Source organism: Atractosteus spatula, chromosome 5 (genome assembly GCF_055471065.1).
Source record: "Atractosteus spatula isolate fAtrSpa1 chromosome 5, fAtrSpa1.hap1, whole genome shotgun sequence".
Classification (NCBI taxonomy): Eukaryota; Metazoa; Chordata; class Actinopteri; order Semionotiformes; family Lepisosteidae; genus Atractosteus; species Atractosteus spatula.
Window position 1 is genome coordinate 66,216,467 of NC_142710.1, and position 8,549 is coordinate 66,225,015.

The 8,549-nt window shown below is 49.6% G+C and overlaps 1 protein-coding gene across 2 annotated transcripts; it reads left to right on the forward strand.

Moving 5' to 3' along the window:
• Positions 1 to 2,031: 2,031 nt before the first annotated feature.
• On the forward strand, positions 2,032 to 7,233 carry ogg1 (8-oxoguanine DNA glycosylase). 2 transcript variants are annotated; one of them, XM_088916765.1, is made up of 8 exons: positions 2,032 to 2,051; positions 2,813 to 2,993; positions 3,560 to 3,888; positions 4,137 to 4,316; positions 4,833 to 5,011; positions 5,439 to 5,586; positions 5,865 to 5,914; positions 6,902 to 7,233. In XM_088916765.1, the coding sequence occupies exons 2-8, from the start codon at positions 2,884 to 2,886 to the stop codon at positions 7,070 to 7,072; spliced, it is 1,167 nt and encodes a 388-aa protein (XP_088772891.1). In that variant the 5' UTR covers positions 2,032 to 2,051; positions 2,813 to 2,883; the 3' UTR covers positions 7,073 to 7,233. The 2 variants fall into 2 exon arrangements, with proteins under 2 accessions (XP_088772891.1, XP_088772892.1); XM_088916766.1 differs by lacking the exons at positions 5,439 to 5,586; positions 5,865 to 5,914.
• Positions 7,234 to 8,549: the final 1,316 nt, after the last annotated feature.

The following is an 8,549-nucleotide window of genomic DNA, read 5'->3' on the forward strand; positions in this document are numbered from 1 at the left end:
TTAATTATTTTGGCTAAATACTTCATCCACAAAATTAAATGGTCTAATACCGCTCCCTCTACTCATGCTATTAAAATTGAATTCCTTTTTATTTAAATTTTATGAGAAATTTAAAGAATCAAAAGGCAAGATATACAATGGAAATATGTAAAAAGTATATTATTTTGTTTTTACAGTTGTGAATTCCTCTGGCTGTGAAGACTATTTCTGTATCTATTTTAATATCCTGTCTCCTTTTTTGTATTTCTGGTGCTTCGATAAAAACAAAGAGACTACTGAAATAAGATGTAAAAAATGCAGTAATAACCACATAGTTAACCTGTGTAAACCCTGCTTCGTTTTCCCCTGTATATTTTTCTGGATTGCAATGTTTGAAAATTTTAACTGTGAAAGTTTTACGGTGTTGTTATTCTGTGCAAGATGTAATATGTAAAATGAACATTTATTTTATAATTAATCTCTTATTGATAATGGGTAAATATCCATGATCAAAATGGTCTATTGCTACTTCCTCCTTTATTGCCTATAAGGTGGAAATGCAGTATTATATATAAACAATCTGTGTTCTGATCTTTTAATGAACTCTGGCAGCGTACGGTTCTTTTTGTCACTTGTCTTTTTGAAAACCTTTCTTCTCTGTGTAATTTGATGTTAAATAAAACATGAAAACAACATGATAATAATAATAATAATTATTATTATGTATTTATTATTTGAGCAGATTTTATTGTTGTTTTTATTCCTAACTCGACATAATGATTTCTCCAAGGAAAATTCCGAACACATATTTTGACTACAAGATCTGTATATCTTAAAGTAAATATGGCTGGAAAGTTCATGAAAATAAATGTACAAAAAGTATAATTGAATACTGCAGGAGCTAACATGAGAAAACTCTCATTTTGAGAGAGACGCCTGTTAATTCCGGACTGATTTGCCAATGAAGCCCTTCTAAGCCCACAGCTTGACCACGTGTCAATCCAGTACATTAACACTGCACTGAGAGAGAGAGGGGTTAATACAGACACTGACTGGACACTCCAGTACATGAACACTGCACTGAGAGAGAGAGGGGTTAATACAGACACACTGACTGGACACTCCAGTACATGAACACTGCACTGAGAGAGAGAGGGGTTAATACAGACACACTGACTGGACACTCCAGTACATGAACACTGCACTGAGAGAGAGAGGGGTTAATACAGACACACAACATTGACAATACACATCATCAAAAGGGAAGAGAATACAGCAGTGTTACAGTAGATAAGAAACAGTGGTTACTTTGCATTGTTTAAGAGGGTGATTGCAGTGGAAATGAAAGATATTCTGAGTCTGTTGGTTTTACACCTGGGGACACAGAGGCGTCTCCCAGATGGGAGACTACAACTACTACTACTAATAATAATAATTGCTTACTCACACCTGAAGAAGGCTCCACTGCTGAAAATGTGTTTTCTTTCTTCTTTTTTTTTCAGCATGGAATAAACTTATTACTTGTTCCATTTCTTACACCTCTATAGTGCTTTCTGGACCCTCCACTCAGAGCTCTTTACAGGTAATGGGGATCCCCTCCACCCCCACCAGTGTGCAGCCCCACCTGGGTGATGCACCAGTCCGCCCCCCCACACACCAGCTCTCAGTGGGGAGGAGAGCAGAGTGATGAAGCCAATTCATACTAAAGATCAACTAACAGATTTGTTATTTTAATTTCTAACAGTAACAGCTTTCGAATTCAGGAATCCTTATTGTATGTTCTGACTTTTTATTGCATTTCTTTAAACCAATGAACGTGTTTGAAGCGTTTGAAGTCGCGCCTTAGTTTCACACTTGGCTGCGCATTGGAAGCTTGCGGACAGGAATGAGTACTACTGCCCCACCTAGTGAAAAATCAGTGAGTAGCAGCTATCACATCGACTCCATTACACTCCTTGGAATTTTACACTCGGCCATCCGCTCTGGTGAGCAGGCCCTCCTCGTCACTCTGTGAGAATTATGATCGGCCCGAGCAGAGAGTGGCGGAAGCGGTTTCAAGCACAGGAAGTCAAGTAAGTCAACACAGTGGGGTGGTTGTTTTCGGTGCTTTCCAATCATTGCTCTTAAATTCCCTGATTAACGTTTGATTTTGTTGTTTTTTTAAACAAATACAACAAGAAGCAAAAGCGATAAGCAGTATTGTTCTATAGTCATGCAATTACATGTGTAATTTTAGTTAAGCGGAGTAAGCAAACATTTCCAAAGAAAAGGAACAAATGTAATTTATTTTAAATAACCTCTGGAAGCGTACTGTGTGACTCGACAGAGCGAGGTTGTTCAGGCAGTTGTGTGATGCCCCCAGAATCGGTTGAGGTCTGTGTGAGCGCAGCAGAGGGCGCCCAAGTAATGACTGTAAGCCGACAGGATTCCCGGGAGATGCAGGACTTGTTACACCTACATAAATCCTCTACACATACAAATGGGGGTTTGAAGATAGAGCGAGGCAGAGATCATGCCCAAAAGCCGCCGTGTCCCACAGTGACCCTGGTTCTTTATATGAGCTCTGTTTCTCTGCCTCTAGCCTCTTTCTGTATAAATACAGTTGCAACTGAAGCCGATGCTCTAGACGTGCTGGCAACAGTTACAGCTGTGTTTGTGTAATAGATACAGGTTCTATTACAGCAGTGTGTTCTAGAGAATAGGAGTAGCTGCAGCAGCGATGTGAATTTTCTCTGTCGATGACTCTGCTGGCTGTTACTGAGTCAGAGGTACAGATGTGAGTAGCACTGAAACCTGCTGTGCAAACCCTGTGTGTGTGTGTGTGTTTCTTCAGGCGGCGTTGGGTGCTGTCTCCCCCTGCTGTTCATCAGCTGTGTGTGCGGCAGACGTGGTGTCAGCGGTGGGATGTCCCGGCATGCCGTTCTGTCGGCGGGGAGCGCGGCCTGGCGGTCTCTGCCTTGCACGCACTCAGAGCTGCGCCTGGATCTCACGCTTGGCTGTGGACAGAGCTTCCGGTGAGCCGGGCTCGAGACGCCGAGCCCCGTGTGTGGAACACTGAGGTGGCATGGAGAACGATGGCTGGCCCTCCTCTGTGGGACCAGCAGCTGTGCTGTTAAGGGAGCTTCTGCCCAAATTAACTTTCATGCAAGAAACGACACTTCCTGAAACGGAGTAAAGAAAGATTTTGGCGAGTGCTGACACTTGTGTCTCCCTTAACTCCTTCTCATGGTAAATCATCAAGTCGTGTGAAGATACTGAGGCCTCTAGTTCTCTCATATCTGTGTTTTCCTATCAGCATTTGTCAAGCCCTTAGTAACGCAGAAGTAACGCAGGCTGTGCAGGTAACTCAGTGCTTAAAAGAAGAATCAGAAAACACCACTGACACACGTTTCACTGCATCCTACATAGTTTCTCTGCAGTTAAAGCAGTTGAGGGCCTGTTGTTAGGTGTACCAAGGCTCCAAGTGTTTACGGAAGGGAAGTCTCAGCTGCTCTGTAGCTGCCGAGCGGAGCGGCCGCCCTGCTCTCGCCCCTCCCCTGTGTCTCGCTGTTACCCTGCGGTCTCTCTGCTCCTCCCCCAGCTGGCGGGAGACAAGCAAAGGGCACTGGACAGGCGTGCTGGGGGGACAGGTGTGGACGCTCACCCAGACGGACGACCGGCTGTGGTATCACACCTACGGCGCACAGCCCGCCGCGGGGGGCGGCAGAAAGAAGCCGAAGCGGGCCGCAGTCGTGAAGCAGGAAGAGCCCGGTGAGGGTCAGGTGTCAGAGGTCGTGACCCCTGTGCAGGACAGGAAGGACCAGGAGGCTCTGAGGGATTACTTCCAGCTGGACGTCCCACTTGGGCAGCTGTACCGGGAGTGGGGGAGCAAGGACAAGCACTTCAGGCACACAGCCCTCACCTTTCCAGGTAAACCCTCGCCTGAGCAGGCAAACTCAGCCCTTCCAGTCGGTTTAAGGTGTATTTAAAACTCAAACCATGAGACGCTACACACAGAGGGGCGGGTGTTGGAAACAAACTGCCCTGACAGAATATTGGCCCCTCAGGGAAAGTGGGATCACAAACGGGGGAATAAATTGCAGGGAACTAAGACGCCCACAGTCTCCTGTCGTGTGTGACCCCTAATCTGTGTGTAACTCTTCCTCTGTGTACCCCAGGGGTGCGGATGCTGCGACAGGACCCCACAGAGTGCCTGTTCTCCTTCATCTGCACCTCCAACAACCACATCTCCCGTATCCAGGGCATGGTGGAGCGGCTGTGCCAGCGCCTGGGCGAGCCCCTCCGACAGCTGGACGCTGTGCCCTACCACGCCTTCCCCCGCCTGCAGGCCCTGGCAGGTCACTGTCTCCTCCTGGCTCTGTCTGACCGCCGGCTGGTCACCGTCTTCACCTGGATCTGTCTGACCGCCGGCTGGTCACTCCTTTTTTCTGACCGCTGGCTGGTCACTCCCTCTGTCTGACCGCTGGCTGGTCACTGTCTCCTCCTGGCTCTGTCTGACCGCTGGCTGGTCACTGTCTTCACCTGGCTCTGTCTGACCACCAGCTGGTCACTCCCTCTGTCTGACCGCTGGCTGGTCACTGTCTTCACCTGGCTCTGTCTGACCACTGGCTGGTCACTGTCTCCACCCCGCTCTGTCTGACCGCTGGCTGGTCACTGTCTTCACCTGGCTCTGTCTGACCACCAGCTGGTCACTCCCTCTGTCTGGTCACTGTCTTCACCTGGCTCTGTCTGACCGCTGGCTGGTCACTCCCTCTGTCTGACCGCTGGCTGGTCACTCCCTCTGTCTGACCGCTGGCTGGTCACTCTCTCTGTCTGTGTCTCTCTGTCTGTCTGACCTCTGGCCCCTCTCTCAGGCAGCGATGTGGAGTCCACTCTGCGTGAGCTGGGGTTCGGTTACCGGGCGCGTTTCGTGCAGCAGAGCGCCAAGCACATCCTGGACACGGGGGGTCCTGATTGGCTGGAGTCTCTGCGGGACGTCCCGTACCTGGAGGCACAGTCTGCGCTCCGCACTCTGCCGGGTGTGGGGCTGAAGGTACCCTGCCTCCGCCCGCCTTTACTTGTCTGTATACTGTCTTTACACTGTCCCTGTCCACCTGTCTGTCTTTACACTGTCCCTGTCCACCTGTCTCTCTGTCTTTACACTGTCCCTGTCCACCTGTCTGTGTTTACACTGTCCCTGTCCACCTGTCTGTCTTTACACTGTCCCTGTCCACCTGTCTGTGTTTGTACTGACCCCTGTCTGCTTTGTGTCGGACTCTTGGTGACCCTTTCCTCTCTGACTCCCTCTTCCTGTGTAGCTGTGCTCCGTTGTCTGTGTATAGCTGTAGCCAGTAAGTCATCAGTAGAATTGATTATTTCTTTTGATCAGAATAATGGCCGCGCTGCCCGTTCACAGCCTGGGGAAATGGTGAAACTTGCGGAGGAAGTCCTGAGCTGCAGAGGTGTGTTTCTCTGGACAGGTGGCCGACTGCGTGTGCCTGATGTCCCTGGACAAGCCGGGTGCTGTGCCCATTGACACCCACGTCTGGCAGATTGCACGCCGTGACTACCTGCCCGACCTGGGCAGCGGGCACAGGAGCCTGACGGACAGAGTGTACCGCGACATCGGTGAGGCTGGGGCCGCGACCACAGCGTCGGGACCGGGTGCTTAATCAGTACCCTGTCAGTGCAGTGATCTGATCAATCACTGTACATTACAATACCAAAGCAATACAGCCATCTATACATCATCGATTCTCCATCAGTAGACGCCTAAGGCATTGGGAAACCAGTACGCAACTGGTCCGGCACACGAGTACAGCGTGTCTTCCAGCTGTCTAAGAGAAGGTGTCCTACAGCCACACTGCACTCAGCTCTCAGTGGTGCCTCTGTCTTCCTGTCCTCAGGCGATTTCTTCAGACAGCTGTGGGGTCCTTACGCAGGCTGGGCCCACTCGGTGAGTACTGCTCAGGGCCCCTGCTCTGCTCACGCAAGTGTGAAGGGACGGTCACAGCAAGAGGCAGGACTGTCCTACCGATACTGTTGCCTATTGATGTGTCCTGCAGTGTCAGTGTGTTGTACAGTGTCAGTGTGTCCTATAGTGTATAGTTCAGTGTCAGTGTGTTGTACAGTGTCAGTGTGTCCTACAGTGTATAGTTCAGTGTCAGTGTGTTGTACAGTATCAGAGAGTCCTGCAGTGTCGATGTGTTCTACAGTGTCAGTGTGTCCTGCAGTGTATAGTTCAGTGTCAGTGTGTTGTACAGTATCAGAGAGTCCTGCAGTGTCGGTGTGTTGTACAGTGTCAGTGTGTCCTACAGTGTATAGTTCAGTGTCAGTGTGTTGTACAGTATCAGAGAGTCCTGTAGTGTCGGTGTGTTGTACAGTGTCAGTGTGTCCTACAGTGTATAGTTCAGTGTCAGTGTGTTGCTCAGTGTCAGTGTGTCCTACAGTATCAGTGTGTTGCTCAGTGTCAGTGTGTCCTACAGTGTATAGTTCAGTGTCAGTGTGTTGCTCAGTGTCAGTGTGTCCTACAGTATCAGTGTGTTGCTCAGTGTCAGTGTGTCCTACAGTGTATAGTTCAGTTTCAGTGTGTTGTACAGTGTCAGTGTGTCCTACAGTGTCAGTGTGTTGCTCAGTGTCAGTGTGTCCTACAGTATCAGTGTGTTGCTCAGTGTCAGTGTGTTGCTCAGTGTCAGTGTGTCCTACAGTGTATAGTTCAGTGTCAGTGTGTTGCTCAGTGTCAGTGTGTCCTACAGTATCAGTGTGTTGCTCAGTGTCAGTGTGTTGCTCAGTGTCAGTGTGTCCTACAGTATCAGTGTGTTGCTCAGTGTCAGTGTGTTGCTCAGTGTCAGTGTGTTGCTCAGTGTCAGTGTGTCCTACAGTATCAGTGTGTTGCTCAGTGTCAGTGTGTCCTACAGTGTGGCTCTTATTTCCTCTCTCACAGGTGCTGTTCTGTGCTGATCTGAAGAAATTCCAGAGACTGAAACCAGAGGAGCAGCTGAAATCAGAGGAAGAGAGCGCGAGAGAGGCAGAGGAGGAGGCGAGGGGGGAAGGCGCTGAGCTCGGGGAGGGAGGAGGAGAGATCGCGGTGAAGAGGAGGAGAGAGAGAACATGAGAGTGGAAAGAGAGGGGGAGTGTGTGTGTGTGAGAATGTGCTCCACTGAAAAATGTCCCGACAGCTGTACAGCCGAGTCTTACCTGTTTACCTGCATTGTGCTTTTAAACTGTGTGGAGGATATTTTTTTCATTTTAAAAATAAAATGTTTTGTTTGTAAGGACCCGTTCTGTTGATCTGACCTCTTTGAAAAGAAGCCGGTACTCTGCCACTGGTGATGAACTTGTCAATCCCACTGTTTTCAGAACTGAGCTCAGCCTTGGAGCAGCGTGCTGATGGCACCACTAGGTGGCAGTATGAACAAGGGCTTCAGCCCGTGAAGACTGCGAGCCTTTCCTGTCGAGCACTGTTGAGATATGAAGGACGGGTGTTACAGAGGCCGTTCTGCCTGCTCTCTCTGACCACACAGGAGCACTCCTGCTGTATCTCGCCATCTTTTATCTCTTTGCGTGTGTCTTTCTGTCTGTTGTTTCTGGGTATCCCTCTGTGCATGATCCTCTGCGCTCGTGTGGCTGGAGAGTGTGGGGGCTCAGTGTGCGTGAGAGTGCCGAATGTGGGGGTGGGGTGTGTGTCGGAGTGCGCAGGGCTCGGGGGTGCACTGAAAGAGCCCTGAGTGGTTCAGTCAGGCTGTGGTCTCAGAAACCACAGCCTCAGCTGCAGGCGCTTCACAGAAGCAGCTGCTGGCTTTATATACACAGTGCGCTTGTGTGTGTGTGTCAGGGCCCTGGGTGTGTCTGTGTGAACAGCAGAGGGGCAGGGGGTTGCGCTTGGTGTATCACAGTCTGTGCTTTTCTCTGTGTTTGTATTCCTGTATGCCTGTGTGTAGTTGTGTGTTGCAGTGTGTCTGTTAATCAGTGTGTTGCTGTATGCCTGTGTGTAGTTGTGTGTTGCAGTGTGTCTGTTAATCAGTGTGTGGCTGTTTCCCAGTGTGTCGTTGTGCTCTCAATGTGTCTTAGCTTGTCAGCCTGTTGGGTTCAGCACAGTTGAGTCACAGTGAGTCAGGCCAGGCCTGAGGTTTCACAGACAGGCTGTGCTCTACTGCCAGAAGTCTGTTCTGTACCCTCTCTCTCCTCACACGCAGCGCTGCTCTGTACCCCCAGATCCTCTCTCTCTCCTCACACGCAGCGCTGCTCTGTACCCCCAGATCCTCTCTCTCTCTCCTCACACACTGCTCTGTACCCCCAGATAATTACTATAACAGTTACAACTACAGCTGTTAATACTACAACTATGATGACTAATACTCCTAACACTGCTAATACGACTGGGGTTATTCTTCTACTACAGCTACCATAGCAACTACTGCTGCTCCTTTCATCCCAACTGAAATGATTCATAACAGCTGGACGGAGGAAGATGGGCCGCAGAAGGAGAGCCTCGTGGGTCTGTGTGGATGAAAGGGCAGATTCTCCTCCTGCCTTCTCTGCGCAGAGCACTCTGGTTCTGGTTCTGGTCCCAGACAGGCCCGGGAGACGCC